This window comes from Syzygium oleosum, unplaced genomic scaffold (genome assembly GCF_021117445.2).
Source record: "Syzygium oleosum isolate NSW1041296 unplaced genomic scaffold, Sole_v2.1 Sole_v2.12, whole genome shotgun sequence".
In the NCBI taxonomy this organism is placed as follows: Eukaryota; Viridiplantae; Streptophyta; class Magnoliopsida; order Myrtales; family Myrtaceae; genus Syzygium; species Syzygium oleosum.
In genome coordinates, this window is record NW_026607496.1 from 5,791,783 (window position 1) to 5,808,929 (window position 17,147).

Sequence of the window (17,147 nt, forward strand, 5' to 3'; positions counted from 1 at the left end):
TCTAGTCATATTATTTATCGCACTCTATCTCTTATTAAATTCAATAGAATTTCATACCGTATGACAATTAAGGGTGCGCATGACAATATTTCTATGCCGGGAAACTATTTCTATTTAGAAATGGTTCTTTTTTATTCTGTGCCTAGAAACAATTTCTAAGTATTTGAAGGCGTTTGGTAATTGTCCAAAATTTCTATTCCTGGGATAGAAAAGAACAGAAATACATTTGGTAACTACACAAATTTTTTTTTATTAATAATATTTTAAATTGTTTAATATTTTTTTTCTTTCTATCCTTCCTTCTTTGGCCATGGCCGGTCGCCGACGTCGGCGACTGGCCACAGGCCAGGGCGTCGCGGCCCTGGCCGCCGCCGGCCTCGCCATTGCGACCCACGGCGAGGTAGGCCTTGCCCAGATTTGGCGAGGCCGAGCCTTGCCGTCGCGACCCACGGCGAGGCTCGGCCTCACCCGATTTGGGCGAGGCCAACCTCGCCATGACCGACGGCGAGCCGCCTCGCCCTCGCCGGCAAGGGGGACCCTCGCCTCCGCCGGCGGCCGGCGAGGGCCGTGACGCCTTCGCCGGCCCTGGGCTATGGCCGGCCACCGGCGGCCGGCGATCGACCACAGCCCAAGAAGAGCAACACAAAAAGAAGAAAACAAAAAAAAGAAAAAGAAGAAAAAAACTGATTCTCAAAATTGTGCCGAGAAACAAGAAGCAACTTTTTTTTATTTTTTGTTTCTCTTCCAAAACTGTTTCTCGGCACAAATTTTTGCAAAAATGTGTTCGGGAACAAAAAGTTTACCAAACGCATTTCTGTTCCCAAACTATTTCTGGGAACAAAAAAACAGAAATTTTTACTATTAGGCAAGTTACCAAACGGCCAGAGTTGAAAATTCTTCCCCTCGCCAGCATTTAAACTAACGCTATATCTCAATCCCTCCAAATTTTTATCCTTTTTTTCCCCTTTAAATCACTCGTTCACTCCAACCAAATTAATTGTATAGAGACCTCTCTCTTCCTTCTTAATGTCATCTACCAAACGTAGTGTGAAGAGTACGATTCGCTTAATATTCCAGGCACGGTACATTTCAGTGGGGATGTAATTCTATGATATGATCCTTTCATCAACCGGAAGACTGAGAGATAATAATGGTGATTACTTGATCATCTTCTAAAACCAGAAAGCTCTTGCGAGAACTGCTATGAAGTAAACAGTTCTTGATACTACTTTTGAAGCTTCGATTGTCTCTCACTTTTGTCCGAAACAGAAATAAAAGAGGATGAACTGAACAATCAACACGTGAATGGAAAGATCACCGGAAGAAAGAACAACAAACTTGCGCACCACCCGCAACCCGAACTACTATGTGAATACAATAACGATTTGACTCCACGCTTGATATCTCGATTTCAAATTAGAAAATATCATTTCGTCGCATTTTCTTTCTTCTAGCATGTTCCCGTACGATGCATGCGCATCCGGTGGTACCAGTCTCCTGGCCCTTCTCGCACTAGATGAGTCGGTATCGACCCTGGGCCCGTCCCGATCCATGATTACACGCGAACCAGACTAAGATAGGATATTTTTTTGGGGACGAAAAGTATCGAGCGAAATTCACAAGCGAAGAAAGAAAGAACGGAAGGAAAGAATGGCGTGCCACTTTGGAAAAGACCAAAGTCGGAGGAGCAACAACGAGCGACAAGCGATTCCCTCCATTAAGCGACCGACCGGCCAAGGACCGACCCGACCCGACCCGACCAGAGGAGGGACTGTTGCCTCGGGCACGTGCCCGGCACGTGCCGACCCGCGGTCCGCGACGTCCCGGTGGGGGAAAAAAATCGGGGGAAAGGAAGGAATCGAATTGATCGTTGACGATAAATACTCCCCCAAAAGAACAAAATCGCCGATCAGCTTCGCATCAAATCGCAGTCGCATTCGAGAGTTTCCCCCGAATCCAAATCCAATCCGCTAGGGTTTCGTTCGATTCTTCGTCCCCCGATTGGTTCTTGCGGAAATGGAGGGAGCGAGCAACGGGGGGATGCTGTACCACGAGGTGCAGGAGTCGAAGCTGTGCGCGGTGCACTGCGTCAACACCGTCCTCCAGGGCCCCTTCTTCTCCGAGTTCGACCTGGCCGCCCTCGCCTCCGATCTCGACCGCAAGGAGCGCCAGGTCATGATGCCCCAGGGCGGCGGCGACTTCCTCTCCCAGGAGTCCCACAACGTCTCCCTGGACGGCGATTTCAGTATCCAGGTTCGCTCCCTCCTCCTCTTCTCCCTCCCCCTCCCGAAATCGAGCTCCTCTGGACCGTGATTCTCAGACGGGGCTCTTGGGAATGATATCGATCGGTTGAGTTGTCTTTGTTCGTTAGAGCTCTCACTGCATGACGGATGAACAGGTGGTTGGTTTGTGATCGCGTTGGAAATCCCTTGTTAGTGCTCCTTTCGGTATAGATGGAGCTTTCGTGGTTTTCAACTGCGGGATGAGTGTGAGGGTGATTATTCATGCAGATGTCAGTCCTGTGGCAAGTAATTAGTTTCCGGCCGCTCGGAATGTCTTATTCTGCAAGTGCGCCCATATGTCGGTAGTTTGGATCGTTTAGATCATCCTAGTAACTAATTAATGTCTTGTGCGTGCCGTTCTCCGTATCGTGGATATAAATGTTTTTTGGCCGTATCCGTGTTATATCGAGCACATGGTGTATCGGGCTCCTAGATTCGCACTTCCAATGCTTGTAAGCTAGTCCGTGAAATTGTTGGTATCGGTGAAATGGGTGCTATATTTGACGATCGTGCCGAAGAAAAATTTTGGTACGTGACAACACTAATACACTTGCTGTCCTAGATTTTGGGGCAAAATTGAAAATGTGCACTTCACTAAATCAGAACTAAGTCAAGTATAGAATGGCTATAAAATATATTTGTCTTTGGATGGAAGAATACGCCTCAATGTATCAACATAATGCGGAGAACTTCCAAAAATCAAGAAATGGCAGTATCTTGCTCATCAATTGCTTAATAGCAGGCTTCTCTCCGTTCTTTGCAATGTGACTATACATAAATCTAAATGCTCCTCATGCAATTGTAAAATTGTCAAATCAAAGAAAAATAAAAATTTTATTTTGTTTCGGAAGTCTACACAATTGTTTGTTGTCTTATCGTTTTTTGTCCATCCATAGGGGGTGGAGGAGTTGAATACAAGCGAACTAATTTATTGAAATCGTGGAATTGCATGACTCTTTGCCTTACCTTTTAGATTATATTTAGGCTTTGTTTGGGAGAGAGAGGAGAGGGAAAATGAGAGGTGGGCGTGGAAGATTTTGAAAAGAAAATTGAACTTTATGCGAGAGTGAATTGGAAGGCAAGTGTAAAATTTTCTTCTCCGACCCCATTCCTAGCCTCTCCTATCTCCCGAACAAAAGTTAAGGTTTCAATGCCTAACGACTAGATATGCAACTTAACTCGGTGGATGATGTGGATGTTTTGACAGGTTATGTTTAATATGCTGTCTTATAGACTTATATGATGACACTTTGAAAATATGGGTTTGTTGACAAGTAAACATGGGAAAAGCATAGGATTTTTTTAAGGATATACTAATTCAAATTGCCCAAGAAATTGCGAGCGACAACTTTATGGTTGTGGAATTTATAGCTCTAGTTCCGCCTTTAGGCACATATTCTCATATGCACAAGAAAGCATTCTTTGGTTATTTATGGTTGCATACATCTGTCTTAGAGTGCGGTTCATGTACGCACGCGTATGCTCTTGTGCTGGCTGTGCAACCTGTCCAATTTTTATGTTAATTATTATTCGTTCGTCTTTCTTTGGAATGCAACTTATATGCCGTCCTTTTTATTCCTGGAATTCCACCCCTGTTTGTTGTGCATGTGGCATTTGTAAGGTTGACTAGTGTTTTGTGCTTCAGTTAGAATAACAATCCTTTGGTGATAGATATCTACAGAAATTAATCACTTGGGCTTGTTTGGTGGTTTAAAGCATCCCAAGAGTCCTTTCCCAATTTTTTCTCTTATTGCCCTCACAAACCATATATTGAACTATACCTTACCAAAAAAAAAACCATATATTGAACTATAAGATTCTCTACATATTGTTGGGCAAAAGAAGTGCAAATGAAGATAGTTGCTTAAGTTCTACATTATCAGAAGAGAAGACACATATCGGTAGTTGAGTATATTTATTTGTATGGCACTAACAAACTCAAGCGGTGCATCTCGTGAAGAAGCTGTGGGTATAAATTCAAAAGTAACTGAATTTCGTGCAGAAGATTGGGGAACTCCTCATTAATGTCAGTCAGTCTGAGAGAAAAGGGACAGTTTATTTTCCTGGAAAAAGAAAACGAGCGTATTTGTCAAATTATATATGAATATCGTGAGGAAAGACAGGTGTCATTATGAGAGAGAGAGAGAGAGAGAGAGAGAGAGAGAGAGAGAGAGAGAGAGAGAGAGAGAGAGAGAGCATTTGAAATCTGAGACATAGAAGAAAGTTGCTTTTTTCTTCATTAGGATAGACTGACTGATCATCATGTTTGACTTACTATAGGTGTACTTGTGATTTAACTCTGATCTGCTCGATAGTTCTATTGCTACCAATTCTGAAGTTTTTATCAATTTTTGTTTTTATCAACTAAGAATTCTTGTTGCTTTTATCTTGATATAGTTGAGGTTTTGTGCAATTGATTTCATGAATATTAGTAAAAAGATGCTGTGGACATCGCAATACTAGCTTTGAGTAAATGATCATCTCTTTGGGCAGCTTTTTGAACCAGTAATTTAATGCGTAAGTAATCTGACAAGATCTTTTATTGATGGAATTGAGATAGTGTTATTTTTTTAACTATGATGCCTCTCTTTCTCTCTCGTGGGAACATTTGGAGAAATGATAGGACATACGACTATCTCTTGATTTGTACATACGATAACGATGTTGCCAAGAGAACTCCTGCATTTGAGTGATTGAATGTGAAGATTAAAGTGGTAATAGTTGCATTGCTGATTCTTTGTTGTTTGTAAAAGTGATCGTCAAAGGAGTTCATCATGAGTCATTTCTTCAGAGTTGCCTATAGACAACAAGGTTTTGTAACGTCTCATTTTAAATTTAAAGGTGAACCCCACCCCTTCTTTCCTTCTGTCCTTTCGTTTCCGGAACCTCCTTCCTCCTCTCTTTTCTTTCCTCCTGATATTCCAGTTGGATTCTGAGGAAGATGTGCTGACCTTTTCTGATTATTGGGAAAGGATTTGTCTGTAAATAGTTATAGGTTGTTTCGACTCATTTGATTTTTCGTTTGGACAATCTTATATGATGTACACTTGACACCAATCTTGAATGTGGGCATACTGCAAATACATTGAATAAAGCTTAATTAGTGCCCTAAGGGTAGTTGATAACAAATTCCATATACTTGAGAACTGGCTGACCAATCTTTGCACCGTAAAACGTTCATCTGGGCGCTTGCACTTACATTGTTCTGGTTCTTAAAACAATTTATGAATTTGGGTCAAGTATTTAGAGTGTATGCTTCCAACTTCCAATGGAAGTGTGAGCTTCCTGGCCCTGCAATTAGAGCAATAATTCATGTACAATGGTTCAAACATGATGGTACACATTAACCGCACCTCTGCCTTTGGATTCTGATTTTGTGCAGTGTTAATTGATGTCACTACTTTCTGCATGACATGGTTGTTGCATATATAGCTCTAGTTCTGCATTTAGGCACATATTCTCATCTGCACAAGCAAGCATTATTTGGTTTTTTATGGTTTTACGCATCTGCCTTACAGCGCAATATGCCAGTGCTCTTGTGCAGGCTGCGCATCCTGTCCAATATGATGCAAGTAATTATTGTTTTGTCTTTCTTTGAATTGCAACTTGTATGAAGTCTTTTTTATTCCTGGAATTTTGCCCTGTTTGTTATGCATGCAACATTTATAAGGTTGACTAGAGTTTTGTGCTTCAGTTAGATTAACGATCCTTCTGTGATAGATAATTTGCAGAAATTAATCACTTGGGCTTGTTAGGTGGTTTAAAGCATCTTGAGAGTCCTTTCTCCAGTTTTTCCTCTTTTTTTCTTCACAAACCATATATTGAATTGTACAATTGCCTACATATTGTTGGGCAAAATAAGTGCAAATGAATACTTGCTTAAGTTCCACATTACCGGAAGAGGAGAAGCATTTTGGTAGTTGAACAAATTTATTTGTATGGTATTGACAAACTGAGGGAGGGAGGGAGGGAGCATTTGAAATTTGAGCGCATAAGACCGACTGATCATCATGTGTGACTTAGTATAGGTGGAGGGAGGGAGGGAGCATTTGAAATTTGAGCGCATAAGACTGACTGATCATCATGTGTGACTTAGGAGGGAGGGAGGGAGGGAGGGAGGGAGGGAGGGAGCATTTGAAATTTGAGCGCATAAGACCGACTGATCATCATGTGTGACTTAGGAGGGAGGGAGGGAGGGAGGGAGCATTTGAAATTTGAGTGCATAAGACCGACCGATCATCATGTGTGACTTAGTATAGGTGGAGGGAGGGAGGGAGCATTTGAAATTTGAGCGCATAAGACCGACTGATCATCATGTGTGACTTAGTATAGGTGTACTAGTAAACTAACTCTGATCTGCTTGGTAGTACTATTGCTACGAATTCAGAAGTTTTCTTCAACCTTTTTTGTCAATTAAGAATATTTGGTGCTTTGATTCTGATATGGTGGAGGTCATGTCATGGAATTCCATGAATATTAGGAAAAAATGCTGTGGACATCTTTATAGTAGCTTTGAGTCGATGATAGTCTCTTTCAGCAGCTTTGAGCAAGTAGTTTAACTCGTAAGTATCTGACAAGTTCTTGTTTTTAGTTAATGCATGCCGACAGTGATCCTTATTTTCTGTTTCCCCTGGCTCAGGAAAAGATTTTAACACTTGTAGCGTTTGCTCATTTATCAATGAGCTAGGCGGTATAGCTATATTGTGAGGCACTTAGAAGAGAACTTTTACTAGAAATAGATATCGATGAAATTGAGATACTGTTCCTTGTTTTACCGTGATGCCTCTCTCTTTCTCTCTCTACTGATTTGTGCATGCAATGCTGTTAAGAGGATTCCTGCATTTGAGTGATTGAATGTGTAGCTTAAGGTGGTAATATTTGCCTTGCTGATTCTTTGTTGTTTCCAAAGGTGATCGTCAAAAGAGTTCATGGGTTACTTATTCAGAGTTGCCTATAGTCAATAAGATTTCACAATGTCTCATTTTTTAACTTAAAGGTGAACCCCACCACATCTTTCCTTCTGTCCTTGCGTTTCCTTCCTCTCCCTCCCTCCTCTCTTTTATTTCCTACTGAAATTCCAGTTGGAATCTGAGGGAGATGCGCTTACCTTTTCTAATAATTTGGACAGGATTTGTCTGCGAATAGTTACTTATAGGTTGTTTTGACTTGTTGGATATTTTCGTTTGGACAGTCTTATATGATGTATACCTGATACTACTCTTAAATGCGCTCATGGGTAAGTAACTATTACACAAATCTTTGGTTGCAGGTTTTGGAAAAGGCTTTAGAGGTGTGGGACCTGCAGGTCATCCCCCTGAACTCACCAGTCGCCGAGCCGGCGCAGATAGATCCGGAGCTGGAAAATGCCTTCATATGCCATTTGCAGGACCACTGGTTCTGCATTAGGAAAGTGAATGGAGAGTGGTACAACTTCGACAGCCTATATGCAGCGCCACAGCATCTCTCCAAGTTCTATCTCTCTGCCTATTTGGACTCTCTCAAAGGCTTTGGGTGGAGCATTTTCCTAGTGAGGGGGAATTTCCCGAGGGAGTGCCCAATTTCGTCATCCGAAGCTCCCAGTGGCTACGGCCAGTGGCTATCCCCTGAAGATGCTGAGAGGATAATAAAGTCTTGCAATACAACACAACCTCCTCCTCCTCCTCCTCAAAGAAGCGATCAAACTGATCAAACTCTTTCTGCTATGGAATTAGAGGACTTCAATGCTGCAGTAGCTGCCAGCTTGATGGATTTCGCCGCCGTGACCCCTCAAGCAAGTGAAGCTGCAACCAGCCAAGCTGAGAAGGAAACAAGATAGAAGGAAAGATTGTTTTGACTTTCTTAATTTTTTGGGAAGAAACTGCGATATTCGAGGATGTAGAATTGAAATATTGCATGCGCGAGGCACAAAGTTCATCATAACTGTGGAAATAATCTACCGCAGCTGCTGATAGTAAATGTCTTCTTTCTTACGTATAATTCTGAGGGGAGGCGTGAGGGTGAATCTTGGGATCATCTTTAGCAGATTACTTTACATGGATAGACCCAAAAGCTACCTAGCATCCGACTCCATTGTCTGTTAATCATGCGGGTTCTACGTGAGTTCCGTAACGATCCATGAACCATGGTCTACACAAGTGTTTTTCCTGTCAAATTGGGACGAATTGATAGCGAGCGTAGTTGGTCCAGGGATCGCCGAGTCCATGACCGGACCGAGAGAGCACGCTCTTCTGAATGAATCATCCTTCAGTAATTTCGTCATTTCCTCATATAGAAAAGGCAAGGGAGAGAATATTCTACTGCGGTTCACGGAGAGTTGTGGCACTCAGTGGGAGAATAATGCATTGATGGGCCAGTGGGTCTTCTTCCCCGATCTTGAACCCATGTCAAGTTGTTCAATAAATGAACTGCTGAAGCGTCGTTGATCGAGCAAACTATGTCCCCACCTGACCATTGCACGATCCCAGCTTGCTTAATTCTCAGTAATTTTGTTAGGAGCTTGTGGTTTGAAGAAGCACTGCTTCCCTAAAATCTCTACACGGAATGTCAACAAAAAACGCTCAAGTTATTGGCACGCGAAAGAACTTAATTACGCAACGAATCACATGTTGCGCATCCGATAACAGCTGTATAAATTATATTTTACGGATCGGGCGGACTTAGAAATGGTATCCCGGCATTTATTTTCAATAGGTAAAAAAAAAAAAACAATGGAAAAGTTGGATGTGAATGTAGCTGATCATGATCACCCTTATTAGTGCACTACTTCTTATTAGTTTGCTCACGAAGAAAGGAAAGAGAAAAAAAGAGAGGATGGATCGAAGCTGAGAGAGAGGTCATGAATGATGATGATGACCGGTGCTCTTTTCAGCTTTTAGGCTGGAAATGGGAGACCACCAACCAACCAGTCACAACTTTCAACATTCATTCATCCCCTGTTTCTGTTCTTTTAAGATTTCCGAGCAATACTTTAATTCCATACCACTAAAAGTCAGTGGTTTCAATAGACAGGAAACAGGGAAAAAGTACGAAACTTCAGAGAGAGTCCAAGACATGGCATTACGGCTGCTCCTCTGTACTGGTCTCGGAACCACGCGCTGAAATGTTCTAGGACAACGGGTCTCCGAGGATTCGATCTTTCTTCGGAAATGGGTTCGTCTGACCGATTGTTCAACAGGCAGAGAACTGTCCATGAGGTGCTTGGCGGAGGTCTTGGTATGACTTTTCTATCTTGTTCCTCGTTCCAATCTGTCTCTGGTTTCCGATCATCGGCGGTGCGATCTTGCCCAGCTGCAGATAGTTTCCTTCATCCTCTTTTCATTGGTAATCGGCGCACTTGACTGTGAATGCAGTGTTGTATCGTTGATGGGTCTTTCTTGATCTTGTCAAGCATTGATCTTTCTTTGCAATTGATACTTACCCGATGAATGTATTATGACTATCATGGATTATGCCTCTGATCCATGCGTTTTGGCTTTATATGGATTTGAGAAATTAATGGTGGATTTCCGTTTTTGTTTGGTTTGAGTTGGAACAGTTGCGGATGTTATATTATGGAGGAGGAACAAATTGACATGGGGGATACTGGTAGTGACTCTAGCTGCTTGGGTTGTGTTTGAAATATCTGGATATACTCTATTATCGCTATCCTCCAGTGTTCTGCTCCTACTCACCACTATTCTCTTTCTTTGGGCCAAATCTGCAGCCATACTCAATAGGTAAGTCTAATGTAAAGTGCTTTTGTTAACTGCACTAAGCGTAAATGAGCATTATTTTCGTTGTGCTCTGATATATCGGTGTTTATCAAGCTGCATCTGACAGAAACATGGTTTTCCTTCTGGTGGTTGCGTGAGGCATTAGTTATGCGATGGCTCGGATGTGAATCTGTTGTTGTCTATGTCTGCAATATGCAGTTACAATCTTGAATGATATTGGTCGAAGAGATTCTGGCGGTGCATTAATTCTGATTGAGAACCTGCAAAATTAGGATCTTACCATTCACTGTTTCCTCTTTTTGATCCACTACCACAATAATAGTCTTTGATCTGAGTATATTCGCTGTGTAAGCCTTATAAATCTAGACCACATTTGCTACCTCTACCTACTACAGATCATTTAAAAGAAGAATAAAACAAAAAGAAAAGCGGATGCTCAATGGTGTAAGGGATTCATGGCACAATGGACTGATCAATTGAAAATTGGGAGGTTTCTAAAGAATCAAATACCTTGGTACTCTCTTCTACTTCAAAGTTCTACTATGTACATTGTAGTTAGTGATTAGAAAGCATTAAACCTGCAAATCCGTATTAAAGTCCTCCAAGAAGAAGGTGCTTACTGCTTGAAAATGAATCAACTCGATTACTGGTTAGTTTTAAATTCATGCTGCAAAGTTTATTAATTCAGGATCCTGATGACAATTAACGAGCCATTATGATTTGCTCAGCAGCATGTTTGAGCTACAAAGAATATCTTGAATAAGGAAAGGCATTGGGCATCTAATCCAACTGTTACCAGAAGGCATAGTCTACACTGTGTCGTGAACACTTGATGTGCTGAGGTTGCATCTAAGATACAGCTTCCCAATGACATTTTTTGCTATCGATTCAATGAGTCAGAGAAGATTTGTTTCGCAAGTGAAGTTGAGATGCTTAATTCTTATTGGTTACATTTACCTCATGAATGAAATTGCTGCCGAGTAGTATCTCCTTTTTGATGACATATGAGCATGGAACCACTGATGACATTGTACATATGAGCATGCCACTGATGACGTCAAAAATTTTATTTTATGTTTGTTTTTTCTTTTGCAGACCTTCTCCACCCCTACCAGAGATGCACATATCAGAAGATATGATGAACGATGTGGCAGCTTTTGCCCGAACTCATATAAATGCTCTGCTCTTGGCTTTCCAAGATGTTGCCTTGGGTAAAGATACGTGGATGTATTTTAAAGTCGCTATATCCTTGTTGCTGATTTCCATAGTTGGCAGCTTAACTGATTTCCTCACATTGGGATACACTAGTAAGTTTCATTATCATTATCTTTTTCCGTGATCGGTAGTAGAAATTGAATTTCAAAATGTGTATTGCTATTGTGTTGTATTAACTGACTCATTCCTCTTTAAATGAGAATCAAGAAGAAATATATAACTCTCATACCTACCAAATGGCAGGCCTTGTTGTCATCCTCACGGTTCCAGCTCTCTACGAGAAGTATGAAGAACATTTTGATAAGTACGTCATGGCATGTTATGGCAGTGCCGTGCAGTTTTACTCAAAATTATCTGAAGGTTATATCAGCAAAGTTCAGCAATGGATTGCAGAGCAGAAAAAACTGAGTTGATGTCCTACATCTCTCGCCTTTATTCCCGTTAGATGTGTCTTCTCTGTAACCACTGTATCTTCCTTTTCTGTCTCTCTGTCTCCCATTCCATTCCATTTTTCCAAGATGCTGGGGTGGACAGGATTATTAGTGAGTTTTGAGTGCTTTTTTTTTTTTCCCTTTCTCTATATGCCTATTTTTTTGTCAATATGTTTCGTTTATCGAGTTTTAGTCTGGAGCTTCAGGGTTATGAGGAGTCTGTCTTCCAACAGTAGCTTTCAGCTGGGGCAAAAATGTTGTGTTGAGTATCTGGAGAGAATCCTTCTTGTTAGCGGAACAAATGAAAAAGGAAACTTGTATGTACTTACGATTTGTACAGATTTTAATTTCTTTTGGGGCTAGGCTTGAAGTATGATACACATTCGTGCCTCTCTTACTCTTAATGCGTTATCTGACTGACCAAATTGCTTTTGCGATTGATCAACTGGTGTGTGAACATTGGATCGTGCGAGTGCAAGTAGATATCCTTGGGATTGATATTTGTGATGGTTTATGTAGGCGAACTGCCATAGACATTGTGAACTAGAAGCTATCTACAGTTAATTTCTGTTATCGTTCCCTCCCTTACCCTAGATTGGAATTACTTATGGAGAAGTACTAACAAAACCAGCGGTGAAACATTTTCAGTCATGTTGAACAATCGTATAAGAGCAGGATCAAAGAAGCAGCGTAATGATGAACATTATTGTGATTGCCTACCGACCATGAGGGCCCAGCTAGGTCAACCTCATCGGCCCTCGCCTCTGGTCGGTCGCTGGACCGGTCAGAGGGAAGAAGTTAGAAAAAAAAAATATTTAAAAATTTGAAAAAAAATATTAAAAAATTGTCACGTCAGCGTTGCCCATATGGCCGGCACTGGCCAGCCAAAATTGACCGGATGGACTCAATTGACAAGAAGTAAAAAGGTTTAGGACTGAATTGGCAAACTTAAAAGGTTTAGGACTGAATTGGCAAAAATACAATAGATTTTAGGACTTTTTGGATAATGTTCCCATGAGGGGCTTCAAGTTTCAAGCAAATGAAAACATCCTAGCACAAATCGTCTAAGGTTGTGGTCGTTCCAGAAGCATGAATTATTCCTATCCAGGATCCCACGACATTTTAGTTGACACCTCGTGATCCAAGACATTATTTGACATGACTGACTTGTTCTAACAGTGCAAGTCGGTACAATGTTTAGTGCTCATTTACCTGAATGGCTAAAATTCAAGCACGCTCTAGCTCAGTCTGAATATCAGCACTGAAGTAAAATAAGGTAATTCTCCATCCCCCAATGTGAAACCTAGAGACAATCAAATCGTAAAGATTGTATTTGAAAAGAAGACAAAAGTGCAAGGGGAATCCCTGGTATCGGCGATGGTTGAAATAAACAGTCAACGTGGTAATAATAAAAAGGCGAAAGTATTAAATGGGCAACCTTCTTTGGCATTTGAGGGTGGCTTCTAAGCAGAATTAAGGAACAAAGCCAAGAATATAGTGACCGGGGGCCAATACTGTCCAACAGCGTTACAGATGAAGCATCATCAATCAGTTCAGTGCTATAAAAAAAGAGGGATACATAAGAGTATGGAAAATTGGCTTCTCTATTCGTGACTGCTCCCGAAGCTATCCCGGTTCTCATGCTGCCACCCATAACCCTGTCCCTCATGCCCCATATCGCCTGGATAGAACTTGCCCCGCTGGATCTGCGAGTGAGACATATGAGATGGAGGTCCCGGTGGCGGCGGCGGTGGAAGTGGCAAGGGTTGTGGTGCCAATATTCCCTTGCCGTCTCTTACATCGACACTACTACCTCGAGCAGTTTCCAAACCCTTGCCAGCTAAAGGAGGTGGGGGAGGAGGATTCAAAGGCAATGTTCCTGAATTTCGCATGTAATCGCCCTGGTACAACGGGACTCTTCCTTGGACATCTGCGGGATTTGCATAACCATCTCCAGCTCCTTGGCCTCCTGTCGGAGGTTCGAATGGTGCGGCCATCCCAGTGTTCCATGGCTGAGGATATCCAGCCATGAAATTCACTCCACCAGGTGGACCTGGTGGGAATCCCAGCAATGAACCTGACTCTGGACCACCTTCAGGAGCTGAATCCTGCCGCACTGTATCATAGGATGCAGGAAAATATGGCTGAGCTCCCTCCATGGGGAAAGGAGGGAAACTGAAAGGAGGTGGGGGTGTCAGCATTTGATTTGACTGTAATGGCACAACAAAGTTTGGTTGTTGAATAGAATGCATAGGGTATTCTTGAAAGGGAGAGTCTGATAAAACCCCAGGCTGTTTCTCTGGGAAATGGCTAGGTTCTTGTTGGGGTCCACCCTGCACATCCATATGGAAGCGCCTATCAAACCCTGGAAGACGTTGGTTGTCTGCTTGCGAATCAGAAGGATTGTTTTGGACCTGCCCTAAGAAAGCTGGTGGCTTCTGGTGCATAATTGGCCTTGGAGGAGGTTGTTCTCTACCATGCTGATGGCGAGCCTTGTCGTCACGATCATGAAGCTGTGATGAACCGGGAGAAAAGACAGGCCTTGGTGGAGCTCGTGCAGTAGATTCGGAAGCAGTAGATTGTTTGATACCGCGTGCATCTGATTCATTTCCATCTTCCTTTTCAGCATTAGGCTGAAGAAGGTCACCATGGGTCTCGTGTATATGAGATTCAAATTCACTTTTCTTTAGAAAAGACTTCAGACAGTGGGGTGCTGCACATATAAAGAGTCCCTCCATCATCTTTATGGTCTGAATTTTCTGAATACGGTCATCACACCTGTGTCACACAAAGAATTAACTATTTATTCAGCTCACTCGTCAATATGATCTCATAAAGTTTTCAAAGCTAGAAATGATTGCTACAATTTAAAATATAAAAAGGTAATCACTGTCCGTTGCCATGAGGGCTATAATTTCTGCAGCTGCTATGTCTTGATTAAGAAACAGGTGAAAAATAGTAAACACCACCACCAATAGTTTGCTAATGGCAACAAAGAAGCATCAGTCTACCCTTACACAAAGCAATTTGCTTCAACGATTTTCCCTTTTGCACGTACTCAACTTGCTTTTGTTCTGCCATATTCAACTATAGCTTGCAAATGGTAGCAAAGAAGCAATAAGTCTACCCTTAGACAAAGCAATTTGCTTCTTGTAAACATTAATCTGCCCATTGCTAGTATTTAACTTGCTACACTAATCTTCCCATTGCAAGTACTTAACTTGCTTTTATTCTGTTGTGTTTTGCTAATAGATCATTGCAAAGAGAGATACCCTCGGGCAGCCTGGCCCAAAAACCACAATCTAATTTACCAATAAAATCTGACCTACTTTTCTATCCCAACAAAGAAAATATTGACTAATGCATTGAACCAACTACTGCACCCAACTTAAATTGCATGCAACATCTGCATCACCGGTATAACATTGCTCTCATGTAGAGGGCAGACAGGGTATGGGTACATAAATCCAAAAGGATGAACAAAAGTTCAACTCGGAGAATGTTCCTTCTGGACTCGCGCCTTGTCATAGCTAGTCCATTCTCTTTCTCTATCTTACGCCTTTTACTTGTTAGTCACGAGAATCTACCATCCACCATAGTCAACATCACATACAGACCATTTGCTAATGAGAGTCAGACCAAAATTCCAGTCTTTCCGAGACGATCGAGAAACATTACAGTGTCAAACATAGAAATCAGTACGAGAACCAAAGAATTTGGCAGGTAAAGATAAATTCCAGGTGGTATTATGAGATGAGGAAGATATGACAGAAGAGGTAGGACATGATGATTCTTAAAGCAAGTCTTGTTTCACAATTGTTTAAATTGGGGCTCAGTTTAAGTTTCATGTATACATGGAGGCTGCTCTATCAAGCCAGAGTTTGCACTTGTCTTCATTTTCAGAACACCCCGGATCCACTGAAATCACATCAACCAGACAGCTCAAAGTGTACCTCATATTGCTTAAGGAGATGCATTTCGTAGTCGCGAGCAATGTAGGAAAGATGTACTTACAGATAACAGATTGAATCACTCCTAGCACAGTCAAGACAAAAGGCATGCTCACAAGGGCTCTGCCAACAAAAAACAAAGCAGAAAACCCATTAGCAATTCGACCAAGTCCTCGATATCCACCAGCAACACTACTATGGGTCTAACGAATACTCCGACCGCATCGAGGATCAGCAATAAGCATGCCCTAGCCAAAAGAGGAATGCACCCAATCGAGCGCAGGCATCCTGGAAATCACTACCCAGTGTCCCAAACTTCCTATATCGACACACCTCAGAGCCAGCTACCCAATCAGTCACCAAATCAGTAACGCCGACTCGTTCGATCAAGGCAACGAAGAAGAACGCATACCAGCCGCCCGTAGATGGCGATCGGGAAGTCGCAGCGGACGCAGAAGTGGACGCGCTCGCCGAGCTGGCGGCGGGACTTGCGGCCGACGGGCTTCGCGAGCGAGGCGGCGGCGGCGGCGGGCCCGAGGCCCTTCGCCACGGGGAGGTCGGCGAGGACGAGGTGGTCGGGGCAGGCGACGGTCACGGTCTCCGCCGGCGACGGCTTCAGCCCTCCGCCGCCCCCCTCGGAGATCGGGTCCCTCTTCAATCGAATCTGGAGCATCTCGCCGCCGGAAACCGTCGCGGAAATCTCCTCCGCCCCCTCCTCCTCGGCCTCAGATTCCGGCGATTTCCAGGAATTCGGAGGAACTTTCGCTTCAGATTCTTCACGGAGATGAAATCTGTCGAGAAGAAAAAACCCTAAATTGAAAGGTTTTGGGGGTAAAAACAACAGTCACCGCCGGCGCCGGCGACGGCAACGGCGACGGCGTATATTTTTTTTTTTCCGAATTGGTTAGAGAGAGCAGACCGGAGAGGGTCCTAAAACCACTGAAAAAGAAAACATATCACGTTTTGTGCCGTTGCATTAAAGCATTTTTATATTTAATTACGACAAGGCGACGTCGTTTTGCACGGTCCAGCCCTAACTTTGTGTATGATTTATTGTCGGGACGAAGGAGGACGAGTTAGCTTGCCATATGTAGATCGTGGATTAAGGAGGTGTGTTAGGTTCGATCGGGAAAATCGATTTATTTATTTTGTTAATTTTACGTGTTGCATAACGATATAGATTTTGTTGAAAAGAGAAAAGCGGGACATTAAAAATTGTAAACTTTTGTAAAGCATGTGCTCGGCAAGTGCCTAGTGGACACTCGTTATACGATCCGCGTAATACATAATGAATGTAGACGGTAATGTTAGGCACAATCTATTCGCGTATAGGGAATATTATACGTGAAAAAAGACAGCGTACAAAGAGAAAGATACAAAAATGACATGCTGAATTTTGTATATTGTCTGTGTCGGAAGCCACGAGTACACAATTTTAGCTTTTACAATCAAATTTTCATAGGGTTAATTCGAAAAAAAAAAATACCAACTTTACCGTGAGTGACAATTCTTACCCGAATTTTATTTTGTCTCATAAAAAATTACCAACTTTCACCC

General features: G+C 42.4%; 3 protein-coding genes across 3 annotated transcripts; 2 read left to right on the forward strand and 1 right to left on the reverse strand.

The window, feature by feature from the left end:
• The first annotated feature begins 1,773 nt into the window (after positions 1-1,773).
• LOC115672390 (ataxin-3 homolog) lies at positions 1,774-8,351 on the forward strand. The gene is made up of 2 exons (XM_030594198.2): positions 1,774-2,253; positions 7,552-8,351. Exons 1-2 carry the CDS (start codon positions 2,017-2,019, stop codon positions 8,095-8,097), a joined length of 783 nt encoding a protein of 260 aa, XP_030450058.1. The 5' UTR covers positions 1,774-2,016; the 3' UTR covers positions 8,098-8,351.
• Positions 8,352-9,070: 719 nt separating this feature from the next.
• LOC115672393 (reticulon-like protein B12) lies at positions 9,071-12,065 on the forward strand. The gene is made up of 4 exons (XM_030594201.2): positions 9,071-9,494; positions 9,817-9,997; positions 11,090-11,301; positions 11,453-12,065. The coding sequence occupies exons 1-4, from the start codon at positions 9,428-9,430 to the stop codon at positions 11,620-11,622; spliced, it is 630 nt and encodes a 209-aa protein (XP_030450061.1). The 5' UTR covers positions 9,071-9,427; the 3' UTR covers positions 11,623-12,065.
• A 998-nt stretch (positions 12,066-13,063) lies between these two features.
• Positions 13,064-16,465, reverse strand: LOC115672216 (E3 ubiquitin-protein ligase HAKAI homolog). The gene is made up of 3 exons (XM_030593992.2): positions 16,003-16,465; positions 15,655-15,713; positions 13,064-14,418 (listed from the first exon to the last, which is right to left on the reverse strand). The coding sequence occupies exons 1-3, from the start codon at positions 16,261-16,263 to the stop codon at positions 13,245-13,247; spliced, it is 1,494 nt and encodes a 497-aa protein (XP_030449852.2). The 5' UTR covers positions 16,264-16,465; the 3' UTR covers positions 13,064-13,244.
• Between the last annotated feature and the right edge of the window lie 682 nt (positions 16,466-17,147).